Source organism: Myxocyprinus asiaticus, chromosome 14 (genome assembly GCF_019703515.2).
Source record: "Myxocyprinus asiaticus isolate MX2 ecotype Aquarium Trade chromosome 14, UBuf_Myxa_2, whole genome shotgun sequence".
Taxonomy (NCBI): domain Eukaryota; kingdom Metazoa; phylum Chordata; class Actinopteri; order Cypriniformes; family Catostomidae; genus Myxocyprinus; species Myxocyprinus asiaticus.
In genome coordinates this window covers 27,893,908-27,911,834 of record NC_059357.1, presented here as the reverse complement: position 1 = coordinate 27,911,834, position 17,927 = coordinate 27,893,908, and the positions used below count along the sequence as shown (strand labels likewise).

The following is a 17,927-nucleotide window of genomic DNA, read 5'->3' as shown; positions in this document are numbered from 1 at the left end:
CCTACCAGCTGCTTATATACATTCTGGTTCTAAAGTTGTTTTCTTATATTTCCTGGATAATATCTTGAATTTGATCATGCAAATTGGTCAACAGCATTTGCATGTCATCATAAGCTTTGCATGAGAGTGTTACCTGTTTAGATATGGGCAATTGAAATTTTCATGCATGTTGGTATTTAAGGGAATAGTTCACCCAAAACTGAAAATTCTGTATTCTTAAGTACTCAACCTCATGGCATTCCATGACCATATGCTGCTATTTTTTCTGGGAACACAAAAGTTAAAATATTTGAAGAAACATTACACAGCTTCTGAAATGTGGAAGTGGAGATTTATAGTAAAAAAGGATTTAAATATTGATCTGTTTCTCACACAAAGAGATTGTATAGCTTGGCTTTATGTGATTTTTGGAGCTTCAAAGGTCTGGCCACCATTCACTTGCATTGAAAGTACCTACAGAGCTGAGATAACCTTTTAAAAATCTTTGTTTGTGTTCAGTTCAGCAGAAAAAAGAAATACATATCTGGGATAGCATCAAAGTGAGTAAATGATTAGAGAATAAAAATTTTTGGTGAACCATCCCTTTAATGCCAAGGGTAAACAGGGCCATTGATGCACAAAATAGATCTTATGTCTGTAATAAGTGTAGAATGCACCATTTTAAAATTCTTGATGCAAACTTGAGCTAGACGTGAGCTTAGGGGAGGGCAAGATTATCAGTAAATAAAAACGTAAAGTTTTGTCTGTTCCTCACACAAACCTATCGTATGGCTTAAGAAGACTTTGTAGTGCAGGCAGTTTTTTGTTTTTTTTTTGGATCTTGACAGCCGTGGTTACTATAAATGTTGTTGTATGGCAGAAGTTGTGAAAAGATTCTTCAAAAAGTTTTCCCTTTTTTTTTTTTTTCTCAAGACAATTTAGAATGAAATGAGGGTGTGTATCAACAACACATTATGTACTGTAATAACACCACATTTTGTAAAACCTTTTCAAAATGTAATGAAATGTGGTAGTGTTACATAATGCAATGCAGGGTAAGTAAATAATGACAGAATTTTTATTTTTGGGGTGAGCTATTTTTTTTAAAGTGTAGATAAAGAGGGAGACTAAAAGGTTTGTGTGTTGTGTTGTTGCTGTGTGTGTCTAAAGTGAACTGTCACCTCTCCTGCAGGCAGGTTCATATGACCTCGCCACAGATGGCCTGAAGACCTTTAAGGGAGAATACCCCTCACGCTACTCTTATTTGGTAGGTCATGAAAACCCCTACTTTCTGGCAGAAGACAACAAGAGAACCACATGAAGAAAGTAGCAGAGGGAAGGGATAGGGTACAAGTGTATAAGAGCAAACTTACGAGAGGAGGCAAAGGAAAAGAGTGCTATAACAACATTATAAGAATGCCTTGGATCAAAAATAAGAAGTCTCCCTGTTTCAGGAAAGTTACAACTGTTGAAACCCTTTGGCTGATCACAGATGCAAAGAACACCCACAAGTGGTATTTGAGAGATCCATCATTTTAAAACTTTTTTACATTTTTGTTTCCTTTTATAATTTTAAATGACTTTCACCCATGATAAAATGCTCACTTCTTGAAGTGCATTAATGATTGGGTTACTTATACACACCATGCACTGACTCAACTGTCACACAATACAACAAAACAAAGATGTCTTATGTATGATAATGAGTGCACTGGACATTGATCACAACATTCACCTGTTGATATTTGCATTCATTGTTTTCATTTTTTACCATGTTTCATCTGCAAATTTTTTGTACATGCAACAATTAGGGTCATTATCTTTCAGAAGAATGTAATATTGAACAACATTTCAATTTTTAAACAAAAGATATACTATTATAAATGATTTAATGCACATAAACCTATAAGCCTTGTATGGCAAAAGTTGTGAAAAGATTCTTCAAAAAGTTCTCTTTTTTTTTTTTTTTTTTTTTTTTCCCAAGACAATTTAGAATGAAATGAGGGTGTGTATCAACAACACATTATGTACTGTAATAACACCACATTTTGTAAAACCTTTTCAAAATGTAATGAAATGTGGTATTGTTACATAATGCAATGCAGGGTAAGTAAATAATGACAGAATTTTTATTTTTGAGGTGAACAATTTTTTTTTAACAAAAGATATACTATTATAAATGATTTAATGTTAAACCAAATTTCAACATGTTTTACTGTATTTAACATACCTGTGGAAGCAATAAGGGATGGAGTACAAGATGTAATCCAGAATACCAACATTCTGATAGCATCTAATCCCCATTTATTTTAACTGCACTTTGCAATAGAGAGCATCTCAAATCTTATGTTTGTGTGTGTGTGTCCGTTTATAACTTTAAGCTATGATTATGTCTATTAGAAAGGTTACTCAATTATGAATTATTGGTTGATATTCATTTTTACAAAGAATTATTTTTATTTATTTTTTCAATCAGGACAGTTCATGCATTCTGAAATTAATCTCTGTGCCTGACTTTGATGCTGTCATTTGAATGGGAGAATGCAATAAAGGGGAGCTTTTAAAATGTATTATATAAAATTCTGTAGTTGTGCCAATGATCATATTTATTCAGATCAGAACATGAAGTTGTTTACTCAACTCTATTTGGTTCATATTTACTTATTTATGTTTACTAGACTACTTTCTGTACATAAGGCTTTTGTAAAAAACAAACAAACAAAAAAAAAACAAAGTGATTCATCTTATTCTGTATTTTGGAAACAAATAAATTATAAAGATGTAGTTATCTTACATTTGTCCAGTTGTTCTTCTTGTTTATAACTATACACATGCATATGCACTTTCTTTCTTTCTTTCTGTATTCAACAAAGTCAACAAGCAGTCAAACAGTAATGCAAAATTTAACAGCGTAAATATATATATATATATATATATATATATATATATTCGTGATCAGAAATTCCATCCATACATCCATCTTTTTCTATAGCTGCTTGTCCTATGTAGGGTCACAGGGAGTGATGGAGCCTATCCCAGCTGTCTCAAGCTGAAGGCAGGGAAACACTCTCAACAGGTGGCCAGTCCATCTTGGATCCATATAACCAACAAGATATACAATTCTGCTCAATCCTATTTACTTTCTACTTTCTGTTCCAAACAAATCTATGGAATATAGCTTAATTCAAACTATGAATACCTTTTTAAGCTTCATGCCATGAACCTTGTAAACTTTGTCAAATCCAACAATTAGGTATTCCTCTGTATTCCTACCTAAGCACTAATTGTGGCAACAAAACTTTGTTTCCCCATGGACTGATTGACTGATAAGTGACGACTCTTAGAAACTGCACATAAGCCAGCAAATGAGATTATCTTGCTATTTTGGAACGCTCTTGTGTGCTATATGCATCAGTCAGTCCTTGGGCAGTCCAAGGGAGTGCTGTTGGAGACTACCCTAGACGTCTGCTACCCAACCCAAACCTGACAGAACTGAACAATGTATAACTTTGGTTATACATCTGAGTTATTTATATAACTGCACAGAGGCGAATACACACACTACATCTTTTGAGTCAGAGCTTGTGAGAATCCCTGCATCTAGGTCTAATCACTCTGATTTTTAAAGAGAGTAATTTAAGGTTTAGGTTAGATACAGTCTTGAAGTTTTAATTTTTGAGTTGGGTCTGGTTACAGGGTGTCATTTGCAGGCCGGGAGTCAGCCTCAACTTAATGCCTGTCCTAACCTCTGAAAAGACATTACTGAACGCATATATATAGATTGTTTTCAATGTCCCCAGAAGATATTTTTTATATTTAAGACTTTATCCTAACCGAAAATTTTCTTCATGAAAATACATTTTTGTCCCTTCAAAAAATTGGATAAGCAACCCAGAAAGACACACACACACACACACACACACACACAGAGAGAGAGAGAGAGAGAGAGAGAGAGAGAGAACAGCATTACAGCATTACATTGCATTAATAGGTGTGTCCATATGATGTGACATTCGTTCACCACACTATGAAGAAGCTATTTGTTTTCTAGTTAGATTTATTGTTCTTAACCAAGAAAACAGAAAAAAGCCCAGTCTACTTACACTTTTTTTTTTTTCAGTACTAGATACAAAGGCAGCGCATGTTATTGTCATATTACAGATTTAAACTTTACTTTTTGGTTGGAACATTCTAAGTCTATTTTGTATAGACTTTTTACTAACTCTGTGTATTTATTTACACTCATTATCTGCAACGGGCCATTGATCTCAGGTCAGTTTTTATGCTTAGCTATTATAACTGCTGTAAAAGAAAGTCAGCCCATCTGAAGGGGAAGTAATGCACAGACATACAGAATGTTATATACATTCAGGGATTAATTTATTGATTCATTTAATTCAATAGTTTTTGTTTGTTTGTTTAATGTAATGTTAAATTCTGATATTTTGTAATTGTCTGACAATATTAGTCTTTTCACATTTTTAGAATTATCATAAGCACAGTCTGATATTTATTTATTAACCATTATTGCTATACAGTGCATTCTTCAAATATGATGTCTTCAAACAGATATTCATTACACTCTGGGACCACAGACAACTGTTTGATTATAAACTTCTACTGTAAATAAAAGGATTCTGTCACAATGAGAGAAAATGACATACAAGCTGTAAATTGCTATTCAGGCCAAGATATGCTGGGGAAAAACAGATCATATACATATAAATATGACCATTTATACCCTGTAAGTATATACTGTACATATATGTGTGTGTGTGTGTGTGTGTGTGTATTGCAAATAGAGGCACTGTTGTAAATATTTTCTTTAGAGTCAGATCATGGCTAACAGATGTCTCTGAATTAATTAAACAGCATCCCCAAAACATATGTATCGACCCTTAACGACCCCTGCATCAATTAATGAGAGGCTCTGACAGGAGAACAGCCATATAATTTATGCAAGATTACAGTATCATATAGAGGACAACATTGCTTTTTTAAAAACACAGGGTTTAAAGCTATAAGCCTGTGATTAGTCTAAGAGAGATCGTGCTCCCTGCAATTAGACTAAACATAGAGTACTTTAGCCTACTAAGGAAGTCTATTTACAAGTGCATTTGAGCTTATTATTTGCTGAGATTTGTGTTGTTGTCTCTACATGTGTTTTTAATATTCTTATTGTTTAATAATCTAATTTCAATTTGCTCTGTTTAATCACACATTTTAGTTTAAACATACAGTGGGGTCCAAAAGTCTGAGACCACTAGTGAAAATGCCTTTTCATTATTTTCTAATTTACAGTTAAACAACATTTTTCATTTCATATAGTATCAGCATAATGATTGAGTAATGAGTACAAAGCTGAATTGACAAATGTATTTTTTCAGAATTTCTTAGTATTTGGTATACCCCCTTTTTGCTTTACTAATAACATACACTTGTGGAGCTGACATGGACTCAACACATTTGTGCAAAACCTGATGATCCATATTATCCCAGTGTGATCTGAGAATATTCTTAAGAGCATTTTGTGTGTTTCAAAGGAAGCAAAAACATCTGACCTGTTGACATCAGACAAAGAAATTAACATGGCCAATGTCACAATTTTGCTGAAATTTGATTAGTGACCTAGGGGCCCTATTTTAAGAGCACTAGCGTTAAACGCAGCGCAATGCTTTAAGTCATTAGTGCAAAGTCAATGGGCATGGCAATGAAGTTTTGGCATTTTTGTGCAAGCATGTGCTAAGTCTAGGCACAAGTGCGTATGGCAAAACTGCGTGGAAGGCGCTAATCAGTGCAATTTAATTCTGAGGTTCTTCTCCAGCACCGTCTGTGTCCTATTATATATTCCATTCAGTGTCAAGCACCAGCGACATAAACAAAGACAGCACATTCATAAGAATTTGGTGGTGTAAATGGACTGTATGCATTGAATGCCCAATTCCCAATGCGCTCTAAGTCCTCGTGGTGGCGTAGTGACTCGCCTCAATCCGGGTGGCGGAGGACAAATCTCAGTTGCCTCCACGTCTGAGACCGTCAATTTTATCACGTGGCTTGTTGAGTGTGTTACTGCGGAGAACTAGCACGTGTGGAGGCTTCACGCTATTCTCCGCGGCAACCATGCACAATTCACCATGCGCCCCACCGAGAGCTTAACTTGTATTGAACCCAGAATATTCCTTTAGAAATCACTCTACGACAACAGTGAAAAAATGCAAGTATAAATTAGATCATAAATACAACTGTTAATATAAACATAATAATAATAATAATAATAACTGAAAAATGAACCATGTCCTAAAGATAGTTTAAATTTTGTTTCATAAAAAGGCTGTTGCCAGGGACATAATTTGATGTTCCACCATATTTTCAGAAAATATGAACTTTATTACCACCTGCTGGTGGAATCTCCAAACTGCAAATGCAGGAACTGAATTTGGACTTTGTCTTAGCGCAATGATCTATTTCTCAGGAAAATAGCAAATGGCGCATTGTGCCACTTCATTACCATACAATACACCCACAGTAGCGCAAACACTCCCACCCACGGCCACTTGCACTTTGTGTTGGCATGTAAATTGTACTTAGAATTAGCACTCTCACAAAAACTGGTTAAGAGAGTGCACGGTCGGAGCACGTAGCGCTACACATCGCGCATAAGAAAACAGAGCCCCTAGAAATAGTACAGAAAATACAATATTTTTCATTTTATATCATAACTTTTCTTTGTTTTAAATTGTTTTAATTTCTATAACTTTGTTCACTTCCATGTTTAGGCCACATTCACACTAATACATTTTAATTTGGAGAAGCATTGATTTTGCTACGTTTGTTTTTACACCTCTCATCCACACTAGAATGGAGTTTTCCTCGACCGAAAAGTTAGCATTTTTGAAAACGCTCTCTATTAATGCATACTTTGGGAAACAATAATGCTAGAAAAACAAAACAAAACTTCCAGCACAAAAAAGAAAAAAAGATTTTCAATGCCAGTGCAGTCAGACTTTTGGACTCTACCTTTTGTGAAGCACACACACACAGACACTGGCTCAGGAATACAGTACAGACCTCTGAACTGCAAGGTCTGTACTGTAAAACTGTAAGGTAAAACTGTGGTTTTATCTATCGATATGTACTGCAAAACAAAGGAGCAACAACAATCTCATCCACACACATACATACCCAGCCCATGAAAGAGAGGTGTGTGGAAAAGAGGGGGATGGGGAGCGGCTCTTTTCTCTTTCTCTGCCTCCATGTCTTCCATTTGACTGTGAGTGAATGAGTGCTCAGGCTTTCAGAGCAGCTCAAGTGAACACAATTATCTATAGTGAAAAAAAAGGGGGGGGCGGGGGGTTTGCCCAATGGAGGCAACATGGCCCCTCTGGGTCTTACAACGCCCACCTGCATCTGTCTTTAGTGACATAATGGCAGCAGAGAGAGAGAGAGGGAGAAAGAGGGAGGGATACTGGATGAACGGAGGAGAGAATGAGAGAAGGTGGGAGGGGAGAGAGGATGGAAAGGGGAGGGGGTTTGCATTGTGTGTGGAAAAGAGAGAAGCGACAGACTGGGGTGGCAGCCGTCTGGGAAGGACAAGGAGAGACAGAGAAAAACTGAGATATAAAGGTTGGCTGCTACTTTTACTAACATGCATGTGCATTATTACACTAGATTTAAATACAAAGGTGGCTCCATCAGCACTGTTAGTAGAAATTACATGCTTGAGATTGTATATGCATTTATATGTGTGTTTTGGTTATTATGTCATCTAGAGTGGCTTTATTTTTCCTTGGAACCAACCGGTAACATATGTGCAAATCAGCACTGCAGAGCAACTGCAGATGGAGGAAGAGAGAGAATCGAAGGAAGAGAAAGAGAGTAGCACCGAGTAATGGATAGATAGAGAGAAAAGATGCATTAGGCATCTGAGCAGAGAGAAAGGATGGCCAGGAATGGTACAGAGAGAAAGAGAAAGTGATGTTTCCATGGATGTTTTGATGGGAGACAGACAAAAAAAGATGCCAACCTGTTTTCATTATCGATAATATATGAGTCCTTCTATTTGTTTGTTAATCATCGTCACCTGCTTTTGTTTGTCTGAGACGCATGCATGCATGTGTGTTGCATTTGTGCATGGACGTGTTGACACATGGCAATGCAACAATGTAAGTGAAAATGAATTAGGTACTGTGAGTTGAATTCTAATGGTCTGGATCTGTTTAGAAGTAGGTGCAGTGTCAGAGAATGTGTGTGTGTGTGTGTGTGTGTGTGTGTGTGTGTGTGTGTGTGTGTGTGTGTGCTATATGTTCCAGCACAGTTTAAGTTTGTTTTATGCCAACAGGCAGTTGAACTATTAATGAATTTGAAGTTATAATAGCTATATAGTTCTAATAGCTCTTGTATGATGCGAATGCAAGCACAATGTTATGATTGCTAGATGTAAACTGGTAGCACACTCTGCCACATGCCAGATTTCCCATCAAGACACGCCTCTTATGTGTACACCATCATAATCTAAGGCTGCGTCTGAAAAATGGAAAATGGCTGTATATGGAGGTAGGATGAAAATAAGGTGCTTTTCAAACTGTTCTGAGACCAGTTTCCTTAACAGTTCCATTCATTCAAAAAACACTGTAGATTAACTCATTAACTGATAAGGCAGCGAGGCAAAAAGTTTTCAGCTGCAGCCTAATTCTTTACTTTCATAGAAGTCTCATGCTTTCTGGTGCTCACTCCAACCTGACATAAGCGCATGATATAAGCAGGGTTGGGGAGTAACGAAATACATTTAATGGGAATACATATTTAAAATACAAAATATAAGTAACTGTATTCCACTACAGTTACAATTTAAATAATTGGTAATTAGAATACATTTACATTCAAAAAGTATTTTGATTACTGAAGAGATTATTTGTATTTTATTGTTATTTGTTTCATTTAATATTTAGTCCTTTCAGATGGAAAACATTTATACATATAAATGATGCGATCCAAAGTGCATTTGAACAGCAGTGAAACACTTTCGACAGAGAAGTAAGTTTGAAGTTTGGAGCAGAAAAAATAGAAATAAACCTTGTGTAAATTGTCAGCTTTACACTAAGCTAAAATGCTATTTCTAGCCATATTACATGCACATGTTACCAGGCACGATCATATTTTTTTATCAAGAAAATTCACTTTGGATCGTAATTCTTTTTTTTCAAGTAAGACCTTTGATATTAGGGCAAAAATTGTATTCTTGATAATAATTTTTGTATTGTTTTCCTGTCAAAATATCTAAAAATCCTTAAAACAAGATCAATTTGATTGATCTTGTTTTAGAAACAACACTGCATAAGAAATATAGGTTTTTCAGAGAATGCATTTTTAACATGTGTATTTTGTCTTACGGTACTGGCAGAGTTTTTATAGTCAAAACAAGTGAAAAAATCTACCAGTGCTGAAGAAGTAATCCAAAGTGTTTAGAATAAATTACTGACCTTGAGTAATCTAACGGAATACGTTACAATTTACATTTTACAGCATGTACTCTGTAATCTGTAGTGGAATACATTTCAAAAGTAACCCTCACAACCCTGGATATAAGTCACAAACATGCACCTTCATCTTCAGTAGGACTGAACACACATCTGAGCCATCACTTGTAAAAGTAAGAAGTAATAAATCCTATATAGTCAAAATAGTCTCTACAAGGCTACGGCTTCGTCCAGTTTATACCCGCACAATCGGCTATAAAAAGATGCAGCATTAAATTTGAGCAAAACAGATATGTTATGTGATTGTGTGTATATGACTTTGCTACTGTCATGACAATCACATTGAGCTAATAGTTTTCCTACAATTTTGATTTTTGTTTTAGTTTTTTGTTTTTCTCCCCTTTTCTCCCCAATTTGGAATGCCCAATTCCCAATGCACTCTAAGTCCTCATGGTTGCGTAGTGACGCGCCTCAATCCGGGTGGTGGAGGACGAATCTCAGTTGCCTCCACGTCTGAGACCGTCAATCCGTGCATCTTATCACATGGCTTGATGAGCGCATTACCGCGAAGACGTAGTGCGTGTGGAGGCTTCAGGCTATTCTCAGCGGCATCCACGCACAACTCACCACGCGCCCCACCAAGAGCGAGAACCACATTATGACCACGAGGAGGTTACCCCTACGTGACTCTACCCACCCTAGCAACCGGGCCAATTTGGTTGCTTAGGAGACCTGGCTGGACTCACTCAGCACGTCCTGGATTCGAACTCGCAACTCCAGGGGTGGTAGTCAGCGTTAATACTTGCTGAGCTACCCAGGTCCCCCTACAATTCTGATTATTAATACATTTTCTGCCTTTGTGCTAGAGCAGGGATGGGCAAATGGCGGCCCGCGGACCGTATATAGCCCTCTGTATCGTTGAATACGGCCCATCTGACAAGACTGAGGATTGATTTTATTTCTTTGAAAAAGGGATTATGTAAAGACTGCATTCAGTTTATGATGTTATTACAACTATTGACCAGAAGAGGTCGATTGTTCTTAGCAGACCTGCTGATCACTCTAGTTTTCTAGCATGCAACATCTTACACTTGCTCATCATTTATAAGGTAAATTGAGCTAAATTTTACCTCAGCTTGGCAGCGACAAGTTAAGCTATTGTTAATGTACGCAGGTGGAACCCATGTCTTTTGTTTGCCTGGATACGAAATCTGTCATTAAAGATTTCATTTTGATTCGCAAATACACCATTGATCAAACGATCAAAGAGGCATACAGTATGAGAGATACATACACCAGAGCTGCTCTCCTCACAGATGTAAAGGGTAAATAAAATACAAGGTTAAAAGGCATCAAACTTTTTTATCAAATCCGTGACAGTGCGGGAATCACCAAAGACATCTAATGCTGTTTCGCTCGTGCTTGTAAAAAACAAAAAAGTTGTTATAAGAGGGAGAAACTTTGAAGAAATGAGCGACTGAGATACCTGACTGGTTGCTGAAAAGTCTTGCGAATAGTGAGAATGTTCTCTGACACACGGGACTGTTCGGTCCGTGCATGTATGTTGTGGTGCTGAAATGTTTTGTATTAATGCACTGAAATGTTATGTTCTTGTATCCAGTATTGTTATTGATGATCATATTTAGATTTTAACTAATACCTAAGCTAATAAGGCCTAAGCTGTTTTATGAGGAGGGGTTGAAAATGTAGTCTGTTCATTTTTGTGTTTGTCTGTTGCAAATGTAGACAATGCAAATGAGGTACATTTCCTGTGAATGGCATGTTTTAGTAAAAACGCAAGTTACAAAATAATTATATTAGTTTTTATAAATGTTGTTAAATAAAAATATTAATATAGGTAACAAAATCTTTAAAAGAACATTGCATTAGTTGTGCATAGATTACCCACAATAATGATGAAATTGAGAAAAGGGTAAACATTGTTAGAGTGCAGATTTGTAATCCAGCCCATTGGTAGAAAGGAGAAAAAAATGTTGGCCCTCACCCCCTTCAAAGTTGCCCATCCCTTTGCTAGAGCAATATTATAGTATAGGATGTAGCAGTCAAAATATTCATATTTAAAAAAATGCATTTCCCAGCCTTCCCTTGTTTTTTTTTTTTAATCCGAATTTCTTCAAAATTTGTTTAAGCCAACTCTCAGTAGCTCACATGCACTCCACAGATTCTTCACCACTAGATCAAATAACATCCTTGGGGATATTAAACACCTTGCTCTAACAATCCTACACATGCTTTTATCTCTTTCTGTGAAAACCTATCCATCTCTTAGAAAGCTTGATGGGAAGTTTTAAACAGTTTACTAGTTTGCAAAATGCATGTGGAGGACTCCAAATAATATGTGCATGTAGCCTACTGTTTTTACATTTAAATTATTACATTTAAGAAATGGAAGTATTGGCATTTTCCTCTTAAAATATTCTTAGTTCAGTCTATTTTACATTTTGTCTGTGTTTAGTACGAATTTGTGAATTGATTAATTACTGTTGATGAATTACTGTTAGTAATAACTTGTATACAAGACATACAGTTGAAGTCAGAAGTTTACATACACCTTAGCCAAATACATACATACAAATTTCAACTCAGTTTTTCACAATTCCTGACATTTAATCGTAGAAAACATTCCCTGTCTTAGGTCAGTTAGGATCACTACTTTATTTTCAGAATGTTAATGTCAGAATAATAGTAGAGAGAATTATTTCTTTCAGCTTTATTTCTTTCATCACTTTCCCAGTGGGTCAAAAGTTTACATACACTTTGTTAGTATTTGGTAGCATTGCCTTTAAATTGTTTAACTCGGGTCACACGTTTTGTGTAGCCTCTCATAAGCTTCTCACAAAAAGTTGCTGGAATTTTGGCCCATTCCTCCAGACAGAACTGGTGTAACTGAGTCAGGTTTGTAGGCCTCCTTGCTTGCACACACGTTTTCAGTTCTGCCCACAAATTTTCTATCGGATTGAGGTCAGGGCTTTGTGATGGCCACTCCAATACCTTGACTTTGTTGTCCTTAAGCCATTTTGCAGACCCATTTGTGACCGAGCTTTGTCTTGAGATGTTGCTTCAATATTTCCACATAATTTCCTTTCCTCATGATGCATCTATTCTGTGAAGTGCACCAGTCCCTCCTGCAGCAAAGCACCCCCACAACATGATGCTGCCACCCCCATGCTTCACGGTTGGGATGGTGTTCTTCAACTTGCAAGCCTCACCCTTTTAATTCCAAACATAGCGGTGGTCATTATGGCCACACAGTAAAATTTTTGTTTCATCAGACCAGAGGACATTTCTCCAAAAAGTATGATCTTTGTCCCCATGTGCACCTGCAAACTGTAGTCTGGATATTTTATATCGGTTTTGGAGCAGTGGCTACTTTCTTGCTGAGCAGCCTTTCAGGTTATGTTGATATAGGACACATTTTACTGTGGATATAGATACTTGTCTACATGTTTCCTCCAGCATCTTCACAAGGTCCTTTGCTGTTGTTCTGTGATTGCAACTATGTTCATCTCTATGAGACAGAACGTGTCTCCTTGAGCGGTATGATGACTGCATGGTCTCATCGTGTTTATACTTGCATACTATTGTTTGTACAGATGAACGTGTCCCTTCAGGTGTTTGGAAATAGCTCCCAAGGATAAACCAGACATGTGGAGGTCCACAATTTTTTTTCTGAGGTCTTGGCTGATTTCTTTTGATTTTCCCATGATGTCAAGCAAAGAGGCACTGAGTTTGTACACCTCCAATTAGCCTATTAGAAGCTAATTGACTAATTGCCTAAAGGCATGACATCATTTTCTGGAATTTTCCAAGCTGCTTAAAGGCACAGTTATCTTGTGAAATTGTTGGACCCACTGAAATTGTGATATAGTCAATTAAAAGTTAAACAATTTGTCTGTAAACAATTGTTGGAAAAATTACTCGTGTCATGCACAAAGTAGATGTCCTAAACGACTTGCCAAAACTATACTTTGCTAATATGAAATCGGTGCAGTGGTTGACTTCAACCTAAGTGTATGTAAAATTCTGACTTCAACTGTATAACTTGTATACATATTTGAGTTTTATTCAAACTTGACATTGTGGATCGTGGGATATTTTGGACATTTGGACGCATTTTTTTATTTGAAATTAAGTCAAATCTTAATACGCTGTGTAAACACAGTACATAACATACTGTTTCTCTGGTGCTGGTGAGTGGTAGAGTTGCCAGATGTCTTGTATTTGCAGAGATGTCCCTTATTTTGGCCAAAATGATGCCTATTGTCCTGTATTTTAGCAGCAAAACAATGGGAAGAGGAACTGTTGTTCTGATATGTAGCACGCTTCCATGAGAATTAGGAAGACCTAACAGATGTATTATCTGCTGATAACTTGGTGACCTAAACAGGCCTGCAAAGCCAATAAGGTTTCAGGAAAAAGGACTTCGTAAGTGTGCATGTGGCTTTCTTAGATCTAAGCCAAAAAACCTAAAAAAGCTCTTAGCTCTTCTGGACAGAAATGTCACACATGATAATGTTTTCATGTTTTCATGCCAAAGCTCATATATGTCTTTAGGCTTATGAGCAAGCCAGGCAGCTATCCCGACAAGCTACACATTAACATGACACAACATTTCTTATTTGTTATAATGACCTGAGATTATTCTTGAGTAAATACAGTAAGTATTGTATGACAGCCATGGAGTACACACATGCAAACACACTGTGCATAATCAAACAAACATGACAGCTTTAGCAATAGGGATGTTTAGGGAAAACGTCCACTAAGTTTGTTTTTCTATCTTTGTGGGTACTTTCTATTGACTTTGAGAAAATGATATTTTGTATCCTCTAAACCTAACCCTACCCTTAAACTAAGCTTTCACTGAATTTTTTCAGCATTTTTTCATTTTTATTAAGACATTATTAAGAATGTTTATTGAACCATTTTCCTTGAGGTTAAGAGGAAAACGATCCCCAGAATGTAGGTAATTTCCAAATGTCCCTTTACTGTACAAACACAATCCTTCAAAAACACACCTCAGACCCCTGTGTCTTGCTTCCACAATACCCTTTTGCAAATAACATCATTTCCAGAGCAGCAGAAGTGAGAATGTCATCATCCTGAGAGCAAGAGTAAGTGATAGTGGATTCCTGACTGTGGTAGTCATAATGGAATTATTAGTTTAGCTCTCATATTCTCTCACCCGCTATTGCTGAGAATCAAATGCAAAAATTTATGAGATTATCTGCCTGTAGCCATCTAGCAGCCCACACACTATTATTATTATTATTTTTTTACAGTGAGTATATCCATCTGTGCTTTTGCCATATCCTAATACATGAGTGTGATCACACATGACTTTGTGTTACTGAAACATAATGTTGGCTGCAGGTGTATTTAGATGTTTTAACAGTCACTCAAGGAAGTGCATATGCCATTATATTACGTGTCACTGTGTGTGAAAGTCACAGATGTGCATCTAATTATTTTTGTATGTGTGTGATGATACATCATGTCAGTATAATGAAAAGGACGGTTTGATTTCAGACCCCTAAATATAATATAAATGTGTGTGAGGAGGATTCATATCAGCATTTATCCTAAACCCTCATTTTAAGCATGCAACCAATCAGGAATTAATTGACTCACATTTGTCTACCACTGAAAAAGATTAAACATATTCATACACTCACCGGCCATTTTATTAGGTACACCTGTACACCTACATATTCATGTGATTATCTAATTAGCCAATCATGTGGCAGCAGTGCAGTGCATAAAATCATGCAGATATGGGTCAGGAGCTTCAGATAATGTTCACATCAACCATCAGAATGGGGAAAAATGTGATCTTAGTGAATTAGACCGTGGCATGATTGTTGGTGCCACACAGGCTGGTTTGAGTATTTTTGGAACTGCTGATTTCCTGGGATTTTCACACACAACAGTCTCTAGAGTGTAAAGAGAATGGTACGAAAAACAAAAAACATCCAGCTAGTGGCAGTTCTGTGGGTAAAAATGGCTTTTTAATGACAAAGGTCAGAGGAGAATGGCCAGACTGGTCCAAGCTGACAGGAAGGTTATGTATGTTTGTCCATACAATGCAAGTGAACGGTGACCAAATTTTAAAGCTCCAAAAAAGACATAAAGGCACCATAATGGTAATCCATAAGACTCTAGTGGTTTAATCAATGACTTCTGAAGCGATCCAATCGATTTTGTGTGAGAACAAGCCAAAATATATCTCCTTTTTCACTATAAATCTTGACAACAGCAGTCTCCTTGCTGATAATGATTTCAAGTTTGATTACACTTCCTAACGCTTGACACATGCACAGAGGGCTAGATGGCACTAGGAAGTGTAATCATGCTTGAAATCATGATCGGCAAGGAGACTGCTGATGATGACATAAGGGTGAGTAAATTATGAGAGAATCTTATTTTGTGTGTGTGTGTGAACTATCCCTTTAATGTTGGTGTTTGAATAGGAATGGAATGTGGAAGAGAAAACTCTGATTACTGCAGCAGTGGATCACTTATTCCATCTCTCTTGACATTTTTCTCGGTGGATCAGTGCTTGTGATAATTTTATTTATTTTTCACTGGGTCCTCAAAAAGTATGACATCTGTAATTTGCTTTGGGAGTCTGTGTGGGAGAGAAAGAGTGAAAAAGAGGAAGCTGTGGCAGGACGCTAAACTGTTCCTGTTGTGGCTTCTTGGTTCCTACAGAAACAGTGTCATTCATCTATTCCAGTCACTGTCCCATCTTTCCTAGCACTTTATCATGGCTGAATACTAGTTAATCATATCAAGGCAATACACATTGAGTAAACCGAAATTAAATATAAATTATATTCTTAAAGTGATGGGATATCGATCTGCCATTCCACTGCAGGCATTTAAAAGTGATTGCTAATGCCTTGTGGAAATCAGGAAGAGATACATGGCAGATGAAAAATACCTTGGAAAGACACAAATGATATGTGGATTAGAAGGTAGACAGATATAATTATTTTAACAGACGATCTGAATACAGATTAAACTGAAAAAGTCCTGAATGCAAAAAGGAAAATATACAGAGTTGTTAGTGTGATACACCTCTCTTGTCTTTCTTTCTGTCCATCTGTCTTTTATCCCTAAGGTAATGGTTTTCAACTGAATTTGGTTCAGGAACCTGGACTTTAAATTAGACATCAAGTGTCAACCCAACTCCTCACCAAAATGGTCAAAAAACACCCTTAAAATAAAACTTTTAAAATAAGTAATATTACCATGAACTGCATAGGCCCAGCAATTTTCAAAATTTACATTCACATGACATATACTGTAGCAACAGCAGAAGCCAAATCCATAGTCTATACACGTCAACATTGTGGATGTGGCTTCATTTTGGTCAGCGTGTCAAAGTTTTGCATTTTATTTTATTATTTATTTTCATTATTTGCTTTAAGCATTGTTTTTCTATCGCAAACCATCAGTTGTGAACCACTGCTCTAAGAACTATAGTATGTGTTCCTATGTTGTTGTAACAATTACCTCTTTTTTAGACTAGTCCCATCCTGATCCATGAAAGAAGCCATGCCAGTCCTCTCTGCAGGAGCAGGTACATATCACACATGCATACAGCCAAACATGATTGCATATGCATAGATAGATGGACGCTCACTGATCTCCTGTACTGCATGTAGGGTTGCATGAGACACTTGCCCTGCTGACCTCACAGCTGCGTCCTGATGCCAATCACAAAGAGGAGATGGTCTTCCTTAAGGACGTATTCAGTGAGAGAAGTCTCAGCTACCTTATGAAGGTATGTGTCTGTCACGAAATATAAAGTTTTTGTTTTACATTTTTTTTAAATCTAACATCATGCATTGTAAAATATTTACATTGTGTATTAATTATATTAGTTTATTTTTAAACATACAAGCATAAATGTATTGGGTAAGCAATATGTTCTAGCTTTGCATTAATGTGTATTGTACATCTCCATGCTAGATTCATGAGAAGCTGCGTCAATATGAAAGGCAGAGTCCCACCCCAGTTCTTCACAGTGCCTCCACTCTAGCAGAGGATGTAAGTGCTGTTCTCACTGTCATATCACATCACCACAGAGATGATTAATGGCCTTTTACAATAGTATATGTGTAATGACATCTATCTGGGGTGAATGGAACTCTAAAATGTTTGACACAGCAACTGTCGCATTACTTGCTGAGAAAGCTAATTCTTTATAAATCATAAATTAATGTGTTTTTCTAATCTAGCCAATCTTTGAGGACAAATTAGAAAAAAATGTCCCAAAAGTTTGGCTAAATCTGAACCTTTTGAAGATGTGACTGAAGTGTAAAATGGTTCATAAATAATTTTAATAATCTTTTGTTTATTATTCTCAAATTCAAATTTAATTTTATTTGTTATAAGCTTAAGTAACATTTAAAAAATTGTTTTAACAACAATAGAACTCAGTTT

At 36.5% G+C, this 17,927-nt stretch overlaps 2 protein-coding genes across 2 annotated transcripts in view; both read left to right on the top strand.

Annotated features, from left to right (window-relative positions):
- The window catches only part of LOC127451553 (mucin-17-like), a 47,499-nt gene extending 44,736 nt beyond the window's left edge, over positions 1-2,763 (top strand). The window contains exon 14 of the mRNA XM_051716299.1: positions 1,172-2,763. Coding sequence (XP_051572259.1) covers positions 1,172-1,300 — 129 coding nt within the window. The 3' untranslated portion in view covers positions 1,301-2,763. The remainder of the gene's footprint in view (positions 1-1,171) is intronic.
- Positions 2,764-7,530: 4,767 nt separating this feature from the next.
- LOC127451832 (MAGUK p55 subfamily member 3-like) overlaps positions 7,531-17,927 on the top strand; it is a 29,013-nt gene continuing 18,616 nt past the window's right edge. The window contains exons 1-4 of the mRNA XM_051716802.1: positions 7,531-7,602; positions 17,006-17,061; positions 17,147-17,265; positions 17,454-17,531. Of these exons, the coding sequence (XP_051572762.1) occupies positions 17,025-17,061; positions 17,147-17,265; positions 17,454-17,531 (234 nt within the window). The 5' untranslated portion in view covers positions 7,531-7,602; positions 17,006-17,024. The remainder of the gene's footprint in view (positions 7,603-17,005; positions 17,062-17,146; positions 17,266-17,453; positions 17,532-17,927) is intronic.